Here is a 22,978-nt window from a genome sequence, read left to right as displayed (position 1 = left end):
TTGCAGCATCAGCCTAGGATCCTGTGATCCCCATTTGCAACCTTCCCAGTTCATTCCCAACAAGCAACATCAATAGGGGAAGCTGGATTTGTTTAAGAATTGTGTGATTCACTTAATAACTGCAGTGATTCACATGACAATCTTGGCAAAAAAAAAATCTTTGTAAAATTGGATACGGCACACTTAACACCTTGCTTAGCAATGGAAATTCTGGTCTCAATTGTAGTTGTAAGTCAAGGACTACCTGTATTTGTATCTGTATTTTCACACTGCAAGTTCAAGAAAAGTTGCTTGTCAGAAGGGGGAAGTTCTAGTTGCTCATGCAATAAATTAAGACCAGATGAGTTTTTAGTATTATTGACATATTGTCAGAAGCATGCCAAAATTCTGTACATATTATCAATAGATGCAATCATTTAGAACGCAATAAAAACTTAGCCCCACCAGGTTTCGTGCAGTTTATTCCCAGGTATAAGAATGGCAATTTCACATACAAAGATGTGATGTATTTCACCTGGGGTGGCTTTTTCTCAGATAAAAACATTTCATATTAGGAGTCATAATATTATTCAGTAATTAACCATCTATTAATTAACTCTGTTTCCACAATGGAAGCCTCACCTGGGACCATTTCTTAAGGATTTCTTGAGCTATATCCCCAACCTCTTTGCAGTTTCTTGGCCTAGTTAGTACATATGCAAAGAAGATGTATTTAATATTGTGACAGGTTTAAATTCTTTTAACTATCTATTTCAACTTTTAAAAAGCTCACTGGTCTGCTTAAAAACTATGAGACATCTGATTATTATTCTAGGGTTTTTTTTGAAAAACACACACACATTAAAGTGCTCCATTCTGACAATTCAGGTAAGAATCATATTAAAATATTTTTTTGCTGATGCAACTTTTAAGCCTATTATATGTAGTCCTCATATACCGACTACAACTTGGTTGTTAAGCAAAATACTTATGATCTTACTTCAGCTTTCTTTGCTTTACAGATCTGCAAAGTTTGTAAATTCTAATATTTGTTGTAAAGTTACTTTTCAATTGCTGTAGTATCTGAATGGGCACTGAATGAAGCAGTGAGATAGCTAAACAAGACCAAAGAAAGTATTTGCTGCAATGTTTATTGGAATAGGAGAAAACAATAATTTCAAAGGACACGAAAAAAAGATGAAAATTTCAAGGTAGACTTTGCAATGCCTGTCTGAAAAGAAGCAGAATGGCATTACAATTCATTCAAGCACTGTTTTATTGCTGTTGTAAGCAATTGATGAAGGGAGCAGTTGTTGAATTTAACTGGTAATCACATTCTCTACCTCTTAATGCAGATGCATACGTACCATGGGATTGGAAATTAAACTAGATTTTCTATCTGGGCTCCCAACATCTGTATTTCTGTTATTACTGTCTCTCAACCATTAGTCAGAGATAGAGCAGAGAGCTTGAAAAAAAGCCTTATCCCTCAGCCAGGAGAAAAGTACTACTGAGAAACTGTATCCCGTCTTCTAAGGAAGAATATAATAGCAAGAAAAGCCAAGATTGGTCCCCTCTGGTAACCAGAGAGAAAACTCACATTTTTACTTTGTTATCAAATATATTCATAAAATCACAAAGTGAAGGTATTGGAAGGAATCTTGAAAATCTTCTGGTCAAATTCCCTGGCCAGTGCAGATTCTGTGCCTATAGTGTCCCTGACAAGAGTTGCCATCCGTCCCTTAAATCAAGATGGAACTAGTGAAGGAAAGGTTTATCATCTCCCAAAGCTTTGTGATGCTGACAGTAGAGGCTGTAGATCCATTACTTGTTTAGTTACTCAGTTCCATTCCCAACAACCAAGTTGTTAAGCAAAATGGTTGCTGAGAGAGGGGAGGGAGGGAGCGGGAAGGAAGGAAGATTATTGGTTACAACATCTCATTCAGATGATATTCTCTACACATCTGTTCCAGTATTACTTTCACTCTGAAATGAGTTGTGGTGAGGCATACAAAACTTAGTTGTAAATGTATGCATTGGTCAGAAAGTGAGGTTTTTATTACAGTTGTTTTTACAATGGTTGTTAACAAAGATAGTCACTAAACAAGGAATGGGTGTTTCATTGCTTTGCGTACAGTGTTTAAATTCTTTATACTAAATTACAACAACAAAAATTTTCTTGAGATTCTTCTGCTGTTCCTGTAGCAGTTATAGTTTTTACAGGGACTGGTTGCTAGTCTAATGTCCAAACTGTCTCATTTCTCATCCAGGATTGGGGCCACCATGACAGAGGATATAATGCGAATGCTAAAAATATAATAACAATGCTAATAACAACAAATGTTAAGCAACAGTTTTATTTTGTCTTTCTTTAAGAATATGATAGTATCTACTTCAGAATATATATCAAAGGAAGAAGAGCAAATAAAACATTGTTATTTACCTTGTCATTCATTTTTTCTTGCAAATACATGCCTCTTTTACCCTCTCAGGTTTTTTTTAACCTAATTTCTGCCTGCTAGTCCAGGCAGCTTCCAAAATACAATATAATGAAGCTTTTAAACACACAGCTCTGAAGGATTATATCCTGAAATCAGGAAAGTCTGTTTATCTCTTTATATGTTATTTATGCTGTCTAATTTTAATTTATATTATTATTTTTAATTCAAAGATATTTCTGCTGTTCTGAATACCATGTGAACTAAATCTTTTTTATCAGTAGGATTAGTGCATTACAGCTCGTTATACTCTTCGTTAGTCTTTAAAATGCATTTATTATGTTTTCACGTCAATCTTTTACAACACACCTATGATTTTCCCCTGCAGTTGTGCTGCTTTAGTGCTGTATCCAAGTCCTCTGCCCACATAGAGCCAATACATGGGTTTCTCTTCTAGAACTAAGCACTGTTGTTCATTCAGAGTAACAATGTGACTCAACACAGACATACATAATTTTGAATTATTGGAAGAAAAAAGTGCTAGAACCTGTAAAAATCCCTTCAAACTGGTTATTTGGGAAACACCTTCAAATTTAGGAGGCTCCGTGTAGAGTCAAAGCTTTTGTATCTGTTGCTGAGTAATTTCTTAAATATTTATATTAAAAGATCACAACAGGGATCTATACGTAGATATGGGTAAGGAATGAGATTTTCATATATATGAAGGAGGCTTAAGTCTTTTTCTCCCTAATCCCATGGATTTTAATTATCTGTATTATTTGTGGTGCAAATTTGTAGTGATTGAAAAGCCTTTGTCTTTTCTATTTGGTTTTATTTCTTTATTCAACAGGTGATCTGGCTCCTGGGTGGAAATTGGTAAATTTATATGAATTTATGTCCAGCCCAGCTCTCTAAACTCAGAGCAGTTTACAATAAAATTAAAAGCCTATGTTTACAGGGGTAATAACTTTACATATAAAGAATTGTGAGAGAGTATATATCTACATGTCAGTGCAATGAAAATAACAACCCAATTCCATACACTCATAATATTAAATGCCGATGCCAGTTGCCACAGAACTGTTTTCATGCATCTGTGAAAAGCAAATAAAGAGAGTACCTGGCAGAACTCTTGAGAGCATAAAGTGTTCTGTACCAGGAGCCATAAAGCCTTTGGAGCCTTATGCCTTTGATTTGTTGACCAGGCAGGACTATAAGTACCCCGTCCCTTCTTGTTTGCAGAGGCTAGTCAGATCCCCTTAGAAAAGATGGACCATAAGGTATCCCAGAGCCAAGCCCTAGTCATGGGTGGTATTCAGCAGGTTCTGACCAGTTCTGGAGAACCGGTAACGGAAATTTTGAGTAGTTCAAAGAACCAGTAAATACCATCTCTGACTGGCCCCGCCCCCATCAATTGTCTGCCTCCTTAGTCCCAGGAGAAAATGGGGATTTTGCTGTAACCTTCCCCTGGAGTGGGGAGGGAATGGAGATTTTACATTATCCTACCACACCACGCCCAACAAGCCACGCCCACAGAACCTGTAGTAAAAAAAATTGAATCCCACCATTGCCTAGAGTTAAAACCAATTGTAACATCTCATTCCTTGAATCAGATGTTGGTTTGGTAGTTAATGCAACAACTAAAGAATTGGTGCTATAATGCCTTGGTAAGGCCACACTTAGAATACTGCATTCAGTTCTGGTCGCCACGATGTAAAAAAGATGTGGAGACTCTAGAAAGAGTGCAGAGAAGAGCAACAAAGATGATTAGGGGACTGGAGACTAAAACATATGAAGAACGGTTGAAGGAACTAGGTATGTCTAGCTTAAGAGAAAGAAGGACTAGGGGAGACATGATAGCAGTGTTCCAATATCTCAGAGGTTGCCACAAAGAAGAGGGAGTCAAGCTATTCTCCAAGGCACCTGAGGACAGAACAAGAAGCAATGGGTGGAAACTAATCAAGGAGAGAAGCAACTTAGAACTGAGGAGAAACTTCCTGACAGTTAGAACAATTAATCAGTGGAACAGCTTGCCTCCAGAAGTTGTGAATGCCCCAACACTGGAAGTCTTTAAGAAGATGTTGGATAGCCATTTGTCTGGAACGGCATAGGGTTTCCTGCCTAGGCAGGGGATTGGACTAGAAGACCTCCAAGGTCCCTTCCAACTCTACTATTGTATTGTATTGTATTATATTCACTGGTAGCTTTAAGCTAAGGCAGAGTGGGCACTAGCCTTAGGTGCCAAAACCTAGGTACCATCCTGCTGAATCATTCTAAAAATACAAATCGGTACAAGGTGGCACCTCAGTCAGAGTGGCCTGGGATTCCACATGCCCTTGAGTCAACACTGGTTATATTGCACTTGTTGCTCTCATCTGTTAATAGACTCCTTTTCTATCAGGTTCAGGTTATGGTAAGTCTTCAGAAGCAGTCCCATTTGCAGCATGTGAGTTTATTCTAAATGTGTGATGAGGGACAATGCTGGCAGATATATTATTTTATTTATTTTATTTATTTTATTGAACTTATTAGTCGCCCCCTCTCCCCACAGGGACTCGGGGCGACGTACAGAGCAATAATCAAGATAGCACCGTATATCGTGCAGAGGAGGTAAAAATAAGTCCATAAATAAGCATACTTACAAAATTTAAAACCCCAAAAATATTAAACTCTAAAAACTTTAAAAAACAAAATTTCCCATTATAAAATGACCTGGGGTGGCAAGATTGTAACGTTATGCCAGGCCGGCTTGACGAAACAGGTAGGTCTTCAGCTTCATACGGAAGGAGCGAAGGTCGCTGTAGTAGTATGTAGTTTGTATGGACAAGACTTTTCCAGAATCCTTAAATTGTCAGATTTTCTTAAGGTTATTTTAATGCTTAAAAAAATGCCTGGAAAACACAGCTCTTGGTTTGCATTTCTGGGCTTTGATTTGTTTTCCAACTCATTTCTGTATTTTCAGCAAATATTTTTCAAAGCACTAGATGAGAATGTCCCAAAGGTGCTTTTTCAAGAGGCAACTAGACTTTCTTGTTTTTCTTTGAAGGCATTTCGCTTCTCATCCAAGAAGCTTCTTCAGTTCTGGCTGGATGGTGGGGAATGGAAGGATTTATATTCCTTGCAGACAGCTAGTCATTCACATTCTTTTGGGAAGTTGTTGAAGCCACTGGAGGTTTATCTATGTCCTCAGAGTCACCTGATTAGTGCAAATTGAGCCTTTTTGGAACTGGAGATAGATGATATTGTATCCCTCTTCCTCTGTTGAGAGAGGGCTGTTCAATCTTAACATAGATGGTCTCTGACCCCTCTTTCAAACCAGCAGTCCCCTCTGTCCAAAATGTGGACTTTGTTATCTTCAAAAGAGTGGACTTTGTCCTTTAAATGCAGATGGACTGCTGAATCTTGTCCTGATGGGTTTGTTCTGCTATGTTGTGCCATGCACTTATGAAGTGGTTGTTTTGTTTTCCCAATGTACAGGTCTGCACATGGCTCACTGCACTGTACTGCATAGACCATGTTGCTCAGTTTGTGTCTGGATATTTTATTCTTGGGGTGGACAAGCTTCTGCCTTAGTGTATTCTTGAGTTTAAAGTGTGCACATTATATTATGTTGGCTGAAGATCCTCCTGAGCTTTGGAGATATTCCTGCAAAGCAAAACATCTTCAGATATTCCTGAGAAGCAAATCATCTTCAAAGAAAAACAAGAATGTCCAGTTGCCTCTTGAAAAAGCACTTTTGAGACAACCATGACCTGAATGACTGAGAATCTCCAGAGACAACTGGATGAGAATGGATTTCCACACTAGTTTAATTTTGGTTTAACTTGTAAACCCTGCCAGTTTTGCTTAATTTGATAAGTGGTAACTGATGAAAATTGGCTGTAAATTCATCCAGATTCATTAAAAGGTTAAGTAACTTTGACCACATTGCCGTCTTAATTTAATCAGAAACATTGCTTTTGTTATTTGCAGAGGGAAAAAGAGGGCAGTCTGGATTTGGATCAAGATGGTGACCAAGGGCTAAACCGCCTTTCCAGTCAGTTATATTAGCTTGACTCTTTAATAATACAAATGTTAAAAATGGGAATAGGGTCAGTTTTGGAAATGTTTTTACCTACCATCTGTACAGGTAGTCCTTCACTTATAATTAGTCATTTAATGCCTGTTCAGTTATGACAATCTTGGAAAGGGTGCTTTATGGGCCCTAAGTACTTCCAGACATTGTAAGACATCACATTGGCTTCCTCTCTCTTGGTCACATGAGCATATTTTGAACATTTACAACTTGTGAAGTATACTGCAGTCACATGATTACAATTTGCAGTGGTTTGGGCCAATTTCCTGTGGTTTTTTGCTGGTTTCCAAGGGAATGGGTTCACACTTATAACCTCATGATTTACTTAATCACCACCATAAAAAGAGTTGTAAAATCAGATCCAGCCACCTGGGTGCCTTAACTTACAACCATCATAACTTACAACTGAAATTATGGTTCCAATTTTCTACTTGTATATATCTTTACTAATGACACCACTAAGACTGAATTATTTCTATTTCAATGAGGTTCTTCAATTATATATAAAAGTTAATACTGGTAGGATTTCTCTTAAATCAAGCTTGATTTTTCATTACTATATAAATATATAGATATTATTTTCCTGGCAACTGCATGTAAACAGATTTCTAGTGCCTCCTGCCCATATTTTTTACATTTCTGAATTTTGTCTAAAACCTTATGATTTCCTGATAGGCTTTGATGTAATTTATTGACCAGTTTAACTTTATTTAGGTATAGTAGATGTTGCCTTTATGAGAGGGAGGCAAGGAAATAAATCTATAAGAAACATAATAAAGCACAAGTTTATACACAGCATGAAAATGTACAGTAATTGTAAAATGGCGTTTCTTCATTGCCTGCAATAGATAAGTGAGATTCTTTCACATCTATTATTGCATAAATAATAAAGGAACATTTGTATTATTTGAGAAAATGACTAAAGCAGTTTTCAGAGTTTTTTTCTTATAAAGGTTAGCCCAGCTTATAATATAATAATCATTATGTTATGATTCCAGCCTCACCTAATAGCCAATGCATAAACTGGAAAGAGAAAGAGTCACAACATGTCTCACTTAAAAGATGTTCCAATTAGGAAAGCAGGCAGGTTTATAATTTGGTGACTGCAACACAGAATACTGGTTTGAATGAAGCCTAGTTTACCTATACCATAGCCCGCAGGTTGGATGCATCATGTGCTGGCCGTGGCCACAACCAGTTTAACAAAGAGGAGTGGGAGAAGTCCCGATATGTCATAATGACACGAGTTTGACAGCCCTGCCATATATAATAGTTATTAGAAGTAAAATATCCTAGCCAGCTCATACTATGGTATGTGTTGAATGCTTTCTTGAATGTGCCAGTTAATGACTATGTAAACTTATATTGTTACAGATTTTTATATTTGGTTCTTAAATCTCAATAGCAATTTGTTAGAATTATGTCCAACATTTTCTTCAGGCCCTCAAGGCAGCACACATAATATTCAAATTTTTCCATAAAACAGCTGCTCTTTGAAGTGTGTTGGACTGAGAGAAATCACTTATGTATCCCAGTAAACCTTGACTAAGGATAGAATCTGGATCTTTTCTGCACCAAACCAACATTTGAGCTTCTGCGCTATAAACCATTCAAGTAATATATGACAACGTTATGGTTCAATTTATGCTTCATATTAATCAATAATTAAACTTCTGGAATTTTGTTCTTTTGGTATTTTTTTCCTGTTTATAAAGTAAAATTGCAATCACCATAAATCATAAGAAAATGCATATATTGTACAATTTTATATATATATATTGTAAAATTTTATTGGTTTTTTACAAATGTTTTAGGGAAAAAGGTAAATAGGTGTAGAAAATTTTGACAGCTACATCATGCAGGAGGTAGAAATCCCCCCGAATCTCACAACTCTAACAAAAAAGAGAAAAAACATCAAAATTTGAATAAACATTGGCAGCTTTTTGTTTTTACATTCAATCATCAATATATTTAATCATCTTTTGTATCACTTCCAAGAGTTACATTATAACAACAATTGCAAAAATGTTTCAACTCATTTTTGTGATCTGAGTCTTCTAAGCATTGCATCCTCCCTGCTGTCTGCTGGCATAGCCACGGCCCCTTCCTCCTTCACATCTTGTGTACTGTCCCGTTTGATCTAGGAGGGCACTATTTTTTTTAATGAAGGCCTCCGCCTCCGCAACTGTGTTAATTCTAATTCTACTGCCCTCCCAGAAAATCAGCATTCCTTCTGGCAACAACCATTTAAACCAGATTCCATTGTTATATAATTTCTTTGCTAAAGAGGAGTATTTCTTCCTCTTATCTCTTACTTTCTTTGGAATCTGTTTAAGAATGGTTATTTCTTTGTCTTTATATTTTAGTGGTCCCACCCTTTGAGCTCCTAAGACCTCATCTCTTGTGGTCTTTCTAAGAAATTTAACATGTACTTCCCTTGGCACGTTGTGTGTTCTAGCGTATGCTGAGTTAATCCTATAAATCAGATCAATATCCCACCCTAGCTGTTGTTTGTCTCTTTTAATATATTCTGCTAAAATTGTGGTCATAATCTCCTTGAGATCTTCATTCTCTGTTTCTGGCAAGTTTTGGAATCTAAGAAAAAAAGACATTCTCTCAAATTCTACCTTTATCATATGGTTTTCAAATTCTAAATTCCCCTTCTGGATTGTCTTAACCTCTTCCCTCAACCCAGTCGCACCCTCCTCCAGCACCCCTATTCTCTGTTTATTTTGTGGTGTTGTTGCGTTTCTCTGAGCTGATCACTTAAGTCTGCCAATTGTTTTTTCAGTTCGTCCTGTCCCTTTAAGAGAGTTTGAAACATTTGATCAACAGATAGTTCCTTTGAACTTTCTTCAGTCGCTTTAGGTTGTAAAAATGAAGCCAATGGTGTCTTTTGGGTAACCGGGCTGGACGTAGAAGATGTTGGGGCCGAAGACGGCTTACCAGGCGGTAATTTTTTAGGACCCATATTAGGTTCAGAGATAGCTATAAGTCTGCACAAAGAAATGGTGTCTGTGGAAAGACACAACCGGGAGAAGTCACAAGGCAAGCAAGTCCAGAGGAGAGCGTAGGTCTCTATACAGCTCCAAGCCAGGTGATATAAATCAATGTTCCAAATCCAAGGGAGATACGTGCAAGGAGAGGCTCCTGGAGATCTCTAGGGTGTGATATAGTACAAAGCCAGAAATTCTTTCAAAAGGGAAATTTCATTCATAAGTGCAAGAAGAAGGAGGAAGTTGGCCATCTTGGCTCCGCCTTCACAGGAGATCAGAAAGCAATGTCCAAAGTTTCCATAAAGTAGTTTAAAAGAATCAACTCAGCAAACATCCTTTGCAATTGTAGCAAGAAGTCATCCTCCCATTGCTTAAAGGAAGAGAAAGTAACTTTTAACTCTCTCTTCAGAGGGAAAGGGATTTTCCAATTGCTGCTTTTCCGAGGGGGGGGTTGAAACCCCCCCTCCAGTCTTAACACTTCAAAAGATTGAAACCAGAGTTTAAAAGAGGCTGCTGTTCATCAATTAGTTAAAAAGGAGATTGAGAGAAGCTTCCCACCTCACTGCATTTCAGCTGTAACGTCCGATTAGTTGTTTCTTTCCACGCTCCGCTCGGCGAAGGTGCACTGTTGCGCACCCCCCACGTTCCCCGGCTCCTGGGGCGAAGCTGGAGACCCCCCTGCGGCCGCCGCTGATTCAGGGGGTCCCAACAAGCCACCCTACGGCAGGGGGCCCCTCCAAGGCTCCCTGTGCTCCTCCTAAACTTAAGGGGAGCCCACCGAGAAGACGAGCAGTGGTCGCGAACGTCCGTCGCCTTCGGGGACCAGAAGTGATCGCCTACTGTACAATTATTTTGAAGAGCGAGAAATGATAAGATCTTAAAATTTTAGATGTCCTTTGAACATAAACTTTAATTTAAAATCTTTAAACCTCTTGCATTTTAGTCAGCCAGGTGTCAGTTAATTCAAAGACATGAGTTTCCATAGGAAATTATCTTGTTTTGAAATCATACACTAATATTTTTTTCTGATGCACTGCTTCCTTATTTATCTATCTTATTTATCCAAAATTCACACTGTAAACTTCCAAAACATTTCCAGCTATTTTAAGACATATTGAAAGGCTCAATTGCTTCTCTTTCATGGAAAGTACTGTAAGGTCCTTAATCTTGAATCATAACTTTAATAAGATCACTCCTAACACTAATGCATTATTTAAACAAATATACAAATCATTCGAGTTGAAAATACTGTATCAAATTCCTTCTTAAGCATCAAAGCAACATTTAAGAGGAAGTACCATTTCTTTCCTATTCTCCACCATCAACATAACAAGCTATCTTTTCTTTTTCTTGAATGCTTCAATCTTGATGAATTAATACAAGCATGTACAGAATTGGCAAAGAGGATCCTTACAAAGTAAGAATTCCAGTGCCCAGGTAAGCTACTCCAGACTTCAAGAAACACACCACGCTGGTGAGAATTGGAAATGTTTTATTGTAAATACCAAAAATATTTATTTTTGATACCAAATTTTCCTGGTGTACATGAAATGTTTATTTAATTAAAGGCAATTTTTCACAGAATGAAATGGCTAACAATAACCCCTAGATTTTTATTTATTGATGAAGTATTTTACATTGAAGCCCTTTAGGGACTTCTAAGGAAGACCAGTTGGGCACTGAATCAATTAGACACAAAAGGATCATGCAAAGAATAGAATAGAATGCATAGAAGAAGAAGGGCTAAAAGACAAAATGTATTATGACACTATTGTTGCCATTTAGACAGTCTTTAATTCTTAAGTATTTAGGTAGAGGAGAGAGGAGAAAGAATTGGTGATTTTCTAATTTCCTAGATGAATTATAGCAATAAGAAGTGCACTTCAATCATCTTGTAAAAAACTAAAAGAATGGACCTCTGTGAGATGGTCTTGTACGATTCTAACAACTTCACATGTTCATGTCCTCTATGAGACAATTTTCTTGTTCTTGTTTTATGTCATTCGTTTTCAAGTGTTCACTCCCTGATGCTTGCCAGAGAGGGTTCATATGAGCATTTCCCACAGCCTATTCCACCTCTTTCTCAAACAGACCAAATGGAAAAGGAATGAACTTGCCTTAACAGCAGTTTGGATAATACTTAGCGCTTTCTGAGGTGATCTATAGTTTGTTTAGTGTACACCCATTCCCCAGAAGGGCAGCAGCATCAAGTAATGACCCTTATAAAGAAACTGGAACCTGAGGAATAGAAGGATTTTCCTCCCACATCTCTTTCTAACTTCACCCTGAGAAAAGGAATATATGAGACACAAATGGTCTTTTGAGATTCTTAAATTTGTGGGAGGCAAAACTGGATGGACAATTTCTCAATAGCAGTACACCTATTTAGCAATGAAATGCTGCCAAGGAAAATATCCAAATATCCTTTCGAGTATTTCCTCAGAATTCATGTCTGATTTTCCGATTGCTGGAGAAATGATTATAATAATAAAAAACAAAACACTTTGTCTTGGTCACTTTATAACCAACTAAGTGAAAAATAACACACTAATGACACATTTCTCTTACATTATTTTCTTCTTTGAAATGATTTCCATAACATTCTCTCCTTCATTAATGAGAATCTAACTAAAAAAAATGCAAGAGAATTCCTCTGCTTGCCATTGCTTTTATAACTTTCTACAGTTCCTCTGAAGTATCACAGTTCAGAAAGTGTCACATGAAAAACCTATGTTTCAAGCAATGCATAAAAATACCATATCAAATATTCAGTTTCAGATGAAACTACCAGCTTGAAAGCTTCATTTGGCCAGAATAATTTTGATTCTTGCAAAGAAATCACAGAATCCCCATAATCCTCTTTGGAAGTTTGTAGCAGGGTTTAGGTTGTTAATATTGCTAATTTGTAAGGAATTCTCAAAATTTTAATAACATTTCAGACGTGAGAATGTAATCCCCAAATCTCCCCCCCAAAGGCCTAAGAAAGTATGTAGCAAGGTTTCAGAAAAAAAATTCTTAAAAGGCCTTCAAAGAATTTTTATATATAATTCTATAAAGATAAATAGGAAGATATACTTTCAATCAAATGCATCTTGATCTGAGTTACATAAAGATACCTAATGAAAATGCCATTTGCTAGGAAAGTAACTAATCCTGCAATAACAAGATATCAACATTGTCATGAACTCCTTGCAAAAGCAGTTCTCCAGGATAACTAACTATCTTTCGTCGTTTTGCAGCTTTCAGGGTTCCCACTAAAGCCTCAAAAAGATTGGCACATTTCTCATCCGCAAACAGCACTCCAAACTTCACACTCAATGTCCCATCAGGATCTGGACAAAAAAAAAGCATGAGGATGAAATGCCATATTAACATTTTAATTCCCAATATGTTTTTGGACTTGGAGATTTTCAAGTTCTCTAATTTCATTTAATAAGGTTATTGTATCCATAGCCAAATTCATCACAATGTAAATGTGAAAATACAACTAATATGTTAACTTTTAAACAACATATACTCGGAGGCACAAATTGATAAAAATATTATTAAATCCAAATCCATTAGATCAAATAGTAAACTATATCAAATGAGTAATCTCTGCATTATTTAAGATTTGCTGACACTGCTGAAGAAGGTATCAAAAATCTTTTAACATGGTTGAAAAAAACCACATTTTAACATTTCTTTTTTTAAAAGTTACTGTTCTATTTTTACATTTTTAATCACTAAAAACTGAAACTATATGCTGAATAATAGTCATATGAAAATCTGGTATCATTTAGGCCCAAAGTAACTCAAAGTAGTTATGATTAATACTGACTGGGTTCACTTTAGCCATGGTTTATTGAATAGATACGTTTCCCTACATGTTAAATTATAAAAATATTTTACAAATAGTAATTTGCATGATATACTAAGTTGAAAGCAACAAAAAAAATCCCTTGTTTTTTTAACGTGTTGTGATTAGTGAACATGAATATCACCTAAAATTAAAGTCAATGGGAAAAAAATAAGATTGCATTTAAATGCCCTTTCCAAAAAGGCACACTAGTATAGTGAATTTACAAACCGCTACTTAGGTTGTTGATTAAAACCTAAACTAACATTAGCCGTTTGAACTGGAACCAACATGCACATAAGAATCTAGTATTATTGGACTTCCGGTTCCGGCGGCTGACGGCGACGGGCAACTCGTTGCTTGCTCCGGCTCCCCAGTGGGCTTCCCCACTTCTTGGGGGGCACAGGACGCCCCATAGAGGCGTCCTGCCGGAGGGGGGCATCGCAGGGGATCCCTGCATCGGCGGCGGCCGGCGGGAGGTCCCCTGCGCGCTCAAGGCACCAGGGAGCAGATCGGAGGGCGCGTGGGCGCGTCTTCGCTGACAGGCTGTTCGGAGTGAAAAAAGAAAGCTGAAGGATGCGGCGGCGGAGCGGTGAGGTGTAGACTCCCTTCATTCCTATTACCAACTATAAAATCTGTCAGCTGTGCAAACTTGAACTTTTGGCTTGAATTGGAGAGGTGCGGCTGGAGGGGAGGGGGATTTCCCCCCCCCTTGGACAAGCGGCTGGAAACAAGTGAGCTCTCAGCCCCAAGGGAAAGAGGAGGGGGAGAGCCAAACTAAAGATGTCACACCCCTATTAAATGGATTTTTCAGATTTAAACTTTTAAGGTTTAAGACAATGATATCTGGAAGCCCTGGGAACTTTGAACTTTGAAAACTTTATTTGTTGCCTCAATACTCGAAGCTGGCAGGGCAAGATGGCACACTTCCGTTGTCTTCATGAGATGTGAGACTTGACTCCACCTTTTAACTTCAGGCTTCCGGTCTTTGTCTCCGTGCTACCTAGATAATTCTCTTGTGGATTGTTTGCTTCTGAACCCCCTGGAGTGAAAAACGACTGCTCTTTTGCCAGGGTGATTAGAAAATTCCCCTGTGCCTGGACTCTCTGTCTCCTGGACTCTCTTGGCTGTTCTATCTCTCTGACTGATCCTTCTTTATACTGACTGGACTCTTTACTTTATAAACAATGGCATCTAAAAGACCACCTCCTGGAAAGTCAGGCTTTGCTGCCTCAGCCCCAACATCTGCAACCTCCAGTCCTAGCACACAATCAACGTTAACAGCCTTCAAGCAACCTAAATCTACGGACCTGGAGTTTCATCAAATGTTACAACAACTTTTACAGGGACAAGAGGAAATAAAGAGACAATTGAAGGAGATGAAAGAAGAAATTAAAGAGAACCAGGATAAAATTAATAAGAACTCACAGAGACTGGATCTTTTGGAAGATGGGGCGGCTGAGATGAAGGGAGGGATAGAGGGCGTGCAGAGGGGAAACAAAGAACTTGACACCCAACAAATGAAAATAGAGTTTGAGAGAATGTCTTTTTATCTTAGATTCCAGAACGTGATGGAGACAGATGATGAAAACATAAGGGACATCATGACAACCATTTTGGCTGAGTATATTCAGAAGGAAAAACAACAGATGGGGTGGGAAATAGACCTGGCTTATACAGTGAACTCAGCATATGCTAGAACACACAATGTCCCCAGGGAGGTACACATTAAATTTCTTAGGAAAAGCACAAGAGATGAAATCCTGAATGCACAAAGGGGGCAAGCCTTGATATACAAAGATAAGGAGATAACCATTCTGAAACAGATCCCCAAGAAAGTGAGGGAGAAAAGAAAATCTTATTCGCAATTGGTGAATAAACTATACCAGAAGGGGGTGTGGTTTCGATGGTTATTGCCTGAAGGTATGCTAATATTCTGGGAGGAGACAAGAGTTAGAATTAATACACCCATAGAGGCGCAGGCCTTTATGGAAAAAAATAAACTACTCCAAGAAAAACCAGAAGACACTTCAGTAGATGTACAAGACACGGAAGGGGCCAGAGCACTGCCAACTGGGGGAGATGGGGCGACATCAAGAAAGCTCAGATCACACAAATAAGTAAGAAAATCCACGTGATATAAACTGACCGAAATTACCAATTGAATTTACCACACTGACTATATGCTATTATGTAATATTTGAATTTTATGCAAATGTATACTATGAGTTTGGAGGGGGGGGTGCACCTACCGCATTTCGCAGCTGCCAAAATTTGTAACCTTTCCCCTACCTTTTCCCTATGTAAAACATCAAAAAACCAATAAAAAACTTTGTTGTTTTTTTTAAAGAATCTAGTATTATTTTAAAAGCGGGAGAATTATGAAAAAATTCCAGTGACTTAACTGGGAATCAAATATAGTTTTCATCTGCTACATAAATTGTGACCTAATTAATTTTCAATGAGTAAACGAAGATAACATGATGTATCAACCTAGACATCATGTCTCACTGTTGCCAAGTTTCCACGTGCAAGTAGGCATCCCCTCAGAAGATACTGTTGTTTTCCATTAAATTATTGTCTATGTCACAAGTAAAGTGTGCATTAGAAGCTCTGAGTGTATGGGAAACTTGGCATCAGTTTTCAGAAGCCCTTGAAAGAAAATTGGCAGTCTGGTTATTTTATATAATGCTATTAGAACTAGAGATGCATGCTGTTGGCTTAAGTAGTCTGGGGGCTCCCATGCTATTCTTATTGTCTATTTAGTAATCAATATTTATATCCTGTTGGTGTTGGAGAAGTCCTCTGGACTTGGATAGCTAAGAACAAACAAATTGATCATCAAACCAATTAACTCACGGTTCAAGGTTCTCATGGTTTTCAAATTATCTCACTTTGGAATCATTATGGGAAGACATAGCTCTCTAGAGAAGTCTATAATGTTGGGAAAGATAGAAATAAAGACAGAAAGAGGATGGCTTAATTAAAGTGGTCTTAAATGCACCACTGAAAGACCAGAAGAACCAGATTGGGAACAGGAGAAAATATGGTCACTAAGAATTGGCACCAACTTAATAGCACATGAACAATAATTTATATTCTGTAACAAACTTATCAGACTGGCTTGAAGCAAAAGCCTTAACCACTTCCTTTAATGTTCGAACAGTTTCCAGAAGTTTACTGAACTCTTTATTGATTTTCATCCAATCTACTCCCATGTTTTAAGAATAAAATCTTGTATCTTGACTTTTATACCTTACTTTTCAAAATGGGCCTTTTTCTGCAGGTTTTCCTACATTGCAGATTTTCCCCAATACAGTGCCTTGTGGAAATATTAGACCAATTTGCATTGGAAATTATGGCAGTTATATTTATCACATTTGGAGTCTATTAATTTTATATTCCTTCTACAGCCATTTAGTCATACTCACTTTTGGTCCCCAGCCGTCGAATTTCTTCAACTAACAGGTTGATTTCATGTTCCACATTCATTGTAACCTACAAATAAATGATTGTTGCCTTATAAACTTGTTCCTTTCTGTTTTCTTTCATATTCAAAATACTAAGACTTTAAAAGAAGTTTCAAGTACACTTAGGGACACCATGAATGCATGTTGGGGCGGGGTCCTTTTTATCAGTTCACATTCTCAAAGAGACAGTTATCTTCCTTATTAAGTGGCTTATGTATTTGGAAGTCAGATACATTGCTACACATTCTGCAAAGGAGTGTCTTAAAATGCAGGTGGTGCCTGTATATGTAAAGCATTTATTCATGTTAAAAATCCTAGCATTTAAAATGCTTTTATATTACGAAATGTAGCAAAAGGGGCTGTTCTGTACATGAATAGTATAACAGTTATTTAAAGTATTACAGTTCTTTGAAAAGCACATGATTCTGCATTTAAGGTAATTCTTCCCTCTCTCTCCCTTAAATGGAGATTTGACCAAAAAAAAAACTTATCTACCTCTTTTGCTGTTTGCAGACCAAATCTAAGATTATTTTTCTATTTTAAAGTATAACTCGTTTGGGAAAAAGAACTACCGTACCTTACTTTTCATATAATTGTTATATTTTCATTATAATAATTTGCAATTACCAGTGCAAATGCAACCATGACTTAATGAAAACACAACTTGAAAAGCTGCCACCCCTTTTAACTAGCTTTCTTTAACAGACTTCCACAGCAGTCCTTGATTTACAACAATTGGCACCAGAATTTCAGTTGCTAAACTGTTGTTAAGTGAGTCATGCCTGATTTTATTATCTTTTTGCCATGAACATTAAGCAAATCACTGCAGTTGTAAGTGAAGAATGCAGTCAGTAAGATAATCTGGCTTCCCACATTGACTATGCTTATCAGAAGCCAGCTGGAAAGGTTGCAAACACATAACTCTGGGCTTCTGCAACCATTGTAAATAATGCCAGTTGCCAAACACTGTAATTTTGATCCGGTGACCATGGGAAGGCTACAAAGTTCATAAGTACAAGTTGTAACTTAACTTTTTTTCACAGCTGTTGTAATTTCCAATGGTTGCTAAACAAATGGCTATAGCCGTGATGGTGAACCTATGGCACGCGTGCCACAGGCGGCACGCGGAGCCATTTCTGAGGGCACACGAGGCATTGCCCTGTCAGCTCCAGTGCGCATGCACCCACTGGCCAGCTGATTTTCGATAGTTTTTTTTAATCTCCGGAGGATTCCCTGAAGCCTCCAAAGGGCGAAAAACAGCCCAATGCAAAGAGAGCTGCCGGAACGGGGAAAGACAAGCGGCAAGGAAAGAGGCTTCTTTCACTCCTGCTGCCTGCTGTGTTTCCCCCTCCCCCCTGCTACTAAAAAGGATCCTGCCCGATCGCTGAGAGAGCAGCCAGCACGGGGGAGACAAGCGGCAAGGAAAGAGGCTTCTTTCACTCCTGCTGCCTGCTGTGTTCCTCCCTCCCCCCTGCTACTAAAAAGGATCCTGCCCGATCGCTGAGAGAGCTGCCAGCACGGGGGAGACAAGCGGCAAGGAAAGAGGCTTCTTTCCCCGTGCTGCCTGCTGTGTTCCCCCCTCCCCCTGCTACTAAAAAGGATCCTGCCCGATCGCTGAGAGAGCTGCCAGCACGGGGGAGACAAGCGGCAAGGAAAGAGGCTTCTTTCACTCCTGCTGCCTGCTGTGTTCCTCCCTCCCCCCTGCTACTAAAAAGGATCCTGCCCGGATCGCTGAGAGAGCTGCCAGCACGGGGGAGACAAGCGGCAAGGAAAGAGGCTTCTTTCACTCCTGCTGCCTGCTGTGTTCCTCCCTCCCCCCTGCTACTAAAAAGGATCCTGCCCAATCGCTGAGAGAGCTGCCAGCACAGGGGAGACAAGCAGCAAGGAAAGAGGCTTCTTTCCCCCCGTGCTGCCTGCTGTGTTCCCCCCTCCCCCCTGCTACTAAAAAGGATCCTGCCCACCGTGCTGGCTGATGAGGAGAGCTACCAGCAGGGGGGAAAGACAAGCAGTAAGGAAAGAAGAAAAGAGGCTTCTTTCACTCAACGTGGCTGCTGTTGCCCTTTTCTCCATTTCAGTGCTAGGGCATCGAGGTTGCCCCACCCACCATCGTCCAGGTCCTCGCTTCTCCCAAACATTTCTTTGCCTACCTGATTTCCAGCTCCATCGCGTTTCTTGCCATCGTGTGCAGAGAAACAAAGTTTGTGGGACTAAAAAAAAACTTCAATCAATTACAACTTGGGGAGGGGGAAGAGATCTCGCAAAGTTGGAATTGATTGATTGAAAGGAGTTTTTTTTAGTCCCACAAACTTTGTTTTCCTGTCCAAAACGGCAAGAAACACGATGGAAAAATGCTACGGAGGGGAAATTAAATAGGCAAAGAAATGCTTGGGAGAAGCGAGGACCTGGGCGATGGGGGGGGTGGGGCAGGCTCCATGGAGTGGTGCTGAAATGGAGAAAAGGGCAACAGAGCAGCCACCTTGAGGGGGGGAAAGCTGCTTTTCCTTATTTCCTTGCTACTTGTCTTTCCCTCATGCAGATTGGTCTCTTCCTCATTTCCCTTTGGACTGCAGGGACCAGGCAGGATCCTCTGTGCTAGCACGGGGGAGGGGGGGGAAACAGAGCAGCCACCTTGAGGGGAAAAAGCTGCTTTTTCTTCTTTTCTTGCTGCTTTTCTTTCCCCTGTGCCAGAAGCTCCCTTCCTCATTTGTCTATTGACTGTAGTGCCCAGGATCCTCTTTAATAGAAGGGGAGAATTTAGCAACTGGACTCACACCTGCCATTGTAAAAAGGGCCCAATCTTTACACAGGAGAATGATAAGGGAAGGTTTTTTGACACAGGAGCACACTTGAGCATCCCCCCCACCCCCACCCCCACCCCAATCTCTGCCCGTTAGTGGCAGAGCAACTTCTCCCCTCACTGGGTGTTATCCAAGGGGAAGCAGCCAGAGCAGGGAGTGGCGAGGAAGCCTTGTGCAAAAATGCGCGGTCCACACAGGTGAGCGGGGACATTACGTTATGTGGGTCGGCACTCGAGTTCGTGTGATAGCGCGCACGTATGTGCTTTTGGCACCCGAGGCGAAAAAGGTTCGCCATCACTGGGCTATAGGTTGAGACTACAGGTTAGATTTTGCAAATCTAATAGTAAGACCCATCTCAAAAGTAGTATAGTATCATAAACAAATTGATATCTACTGTAGCATCCAGATTCTGCCAAAGCACCACCTCTTCAAAATCATCTACATCAAACGGCATTGCAAGATAGTGTTCCATTTATATAAATTAATTCAAGCAAATAGGGATATATATTTTTTTGCTAAGCAATGGCAGTTTCCTGAAAGACTACACAAAATCCACCCATATAAGAGAACGGCGTCTGCTTTATCTTGCAGCAGTTATCTTCAGAAAACGTAAATATTCAGTTAATCAGAAAAAGTGCAACCAGACTCCATCTGATTTTTGGCTGTCAGTCTAACACATCTCTCCTACAAGTCTTTTCACTAAAACTACAAGCTGTTTTTTTAATAAATAAATGAGGTTCCAACATTGAAATTTTATATGGATGTAGACATCCATATAAAATTTCAATGTTGGAACCTCATTTATAAGTTCATTAAGTTTGATGGGAAACTTGTATGACTGCAGCTCAGGCAGGCAAGCTCCTATAGTTCCACACAAAGTATGGGATGTTATTAACACAGTGAACAAACATGTTTTGTTTCACTTCAAAGAGCAGAGATGAGGAAACAGGTGATAATTATTTAAGTGTGCATATTATTTCAAATGTTAGGGGAATGTTTTTGTTTACCTTTTCAAAAAGTTACAGAGCAAGTGTAACTGAATTCTGACTTAAGATGCTTCCTTCCCCCAAATGAGTAAGAATGGCAAACAATGGTATGCAATTGCCTGATTAATTTCCAGTAGTCTTTTACATTTATTACAGGAGAGAAAGGAACCTGGGACTTTTCATTGGCTTCTGGCTCAGGAATATATTCATTTCTGAATTCTTTTGTTTGCAGCTAGAATAGTAACAGCATGGTGAGTAATTTCCTTTCTGGTGCAACACATACCCTAATTTGGTTATGTGTGTGTTTGTGTGTGAGTGACTGACTGACTGACAAGTCAGGCCATTTTCTAGGTAAGATTTCAGAAGTGATTTGCCATTGCCTGCTTCCTAGGGCTGAGACTGAATGACTGGCCCAAGGACACTCAGTTGGCTTCATGCCCGAGGCAGGACTACACTGGTCTTCAGCCTGCTGCTTTAACGGCTGTATGGCTCTAATGTGGTATGGGGAGTTTCTGTATTCAGCTAACGAAAGCTTTCAACAAGTTGAAGGTCTTCTCTGCATCTTTCTCGCTTTACGTCCCCTTCCTCGAGCTTGGCAAAACAGCTTTCACCTGTTCCTATGCGCCCCTCGGGTTGCCCCGCCCGCATCCAGAAATGGGGAAGAGGCTGGCAGAGAAGGCAGGCAAAGGAAACGAGCCGCGGGAGGGAAATGCAACTTGCAAAGGTGGGGAGGGTGAACCGTTTGCGTAAAGGCGACTGACGGGGCTAAGAAAGCGAAAGGGCGCAGGTACAGCGGCTGGGCAAGCAATGGGATAAATAACCCCCATCCCCAAGCAACCCTGCTTCTCTGGAATCAAGTCTCTTCGTCTCTGTAGGACTCCCATCCCTGCTGTAAGCAATACGGCGCCTAGGGCTGCAGCCCTCCCGCTGGTCAATTGCGCAAAGCAGAATATCAACCGCGCCGCCGGTTGCTACCGGTTCTTGCGCCCGCCTGGGACAAACCCCGCTCGCCCACCAGCAATCGCCGGCGCTTGCCGAAGTGGACTCTCTCTCCGAGAGAAAAGCCGTCTCGGACCCGAGGACTTCCCCCTCCAAGGTGGATTCTCCTGCCTTGCCTTTTCCATCCGCGTGGAGGATCACATGGCGCCGGCGCGGAAGTGCCGGCTACCGCCACCACCTCGTCTTCCCTCCGCCTGACAAAGAGCCTCGCTCAGACCCCCGACTCGGGAACAAGAGCTCCACGAAGCGGACTTTAACTCCGCGGCTTCCCGCAGTCAGATGCACGGGGGCACCCTGCGATTTTTTTTTTTTTTTTTTTTTGCCCTGCCGTCCTCCCATCCTCCCGCGCGTCGGTCGCCTGACTGTGGATGGCCATTCCAGCTCACCTCGGTTAGGCTGACTTACCTCTAGAGAAGAGAAGGAGCGGCGTTCAAAGCAAAGTGCCGGAGGAAGTGTGGCTCTGAAAGAGTGTCAGGAGGAGGAAATCTGTGACCAACCCCTCCCCACCCCCCACTCGAGACTGAAAGTGAGCGGAAGGAGAGGTGCCGCCCACACGCCTGTAGCAAACGCTTCTGGGGAGGCGAGGGGTTAAGACCGAGTTAAACTGATGGCACCTGAGAATAAGCTCCGTTGGCCAATTGGGAAAACGCCGATGTTAGTCTCTTGGAACAGGGCTAGGTCACACCTGTGTGTTCATTACCTGATGCAGCATCGTTAAGTGACTTGTAGGTGTCAATCAACCTCGCATAATCAGAAAACAATGGCAGAATGTTGAAATCGCCTCCGCTGTAATATTTTTTTTTAACTAGGCTTTTTAACCAGCCACCTCCCTGGAGTCCTTGATGAACATTCATTGCCCCAACTTCAGGACTGCAGCCCTGTACAGAGCATATGTCCTTCGGCAGGGTCTTTAAAAGTACGCTGCCATAATTAGCTCCTATTTTGCCAGTTCATATTCTGACTAGTAAGGGAGACAGCAAATGGACACAGTAACGTCCTAACCCTTCACTGCAGGACTTATTAAGGTGCAGTAATTCGTGGATTTCAGTCACTTCTCAAGATACGAGCTGGGCCTTGGGAAGGAATGAGTTTTACAAATAGTTACAGCAGTAAATTTATTCACCTGTCAAAACTATTAAATATAGGTACTGCTCTTGCTAACTTGGTGAGACCTAGTTGTCTGACCACTGCTGAAAAAAACTCTACCCAATTGCCAGATTACTTTACAGAGGGCTTAGTACACGTTCTCAAGTATCTTAGTGCTGCTTTAGTGATAGCAGATTAAACCAGGATCTCTCTGGAGGCATTTGTTGACCTATATAATATCTGAGAGGCAAGCTGCAAGCAGATTATTAGAGCAGTCCCAGTATGGCTAGAGAAAGCGATATTGCAGAACACA

General features: G+C 40.1%; 1 protein-coding gene across 3 annotated transcripts; it reads right to left on the bottom strand.

The window, feature by feature from the left end:
• Nucleotides 1-8,623: 8,623 nt before the first annotated feature.
• Nucleotides 8,624-22,182, bottom strand: ABRACL (ABRA C-terminal like). Of its 3 annotated transcripts, none has more exons than XM_081941157.1 (3): nucleotides 21,696-21,844; nucleotides 16,758-16,824; nucleotides 8,624-12,820 (listed from the first exon to the last, which is right to left on the bottom strand). In XM_081941157.1, exons 1-3 carry the CDS (start codon nucleotides 21,702-21,704, stop codon nucleotides 12,636-12,638), a joined length of 261 nt encoding a protein of 86 aa, XP_081797283.1. In that variant the 5' UTR covers nucleotides 21,705-21,844; the 3' UTR covers nucleotides 8,624-12,635. The 3 variants fall into 3 exon arrangements, with proteins under 3 accessions (XP_081797283.1, XP_081797285.1, XP_081797284.1); XM_081941159.1 differs by lacking the exon at nucleotides 21,696-21,844 and adding an exon at nucleotides 21,596-21,679; XM_081941158.1 differs by lacking the exon at nucleotides 21,696-21,844 and adding an exon at nucleotides 21,985-22,182 and having other exon boundaries at nucleotides 9,754-12,820.
• Nucleotides 22,183-22,978: the final 796 nt, after the last annotated feature.

This window comes from Natrix helvetica, assembly GCF_964273705.1.
Source record: "Natrix helvetica genome assembly, chromosome: 2".
Taxonomy (NCBI): domain Eukaryota; kingdom Metazoa; phylum Chordata; class Lepidosauria; order Squamata; family Natricidae; genus Natrix; species Natrix helvetica.
The sequence above is the reverse complement of the archived record's forward strand: the minus strand, read 5'-3'. Positions and strand labels throughout refer to the sequence as shown.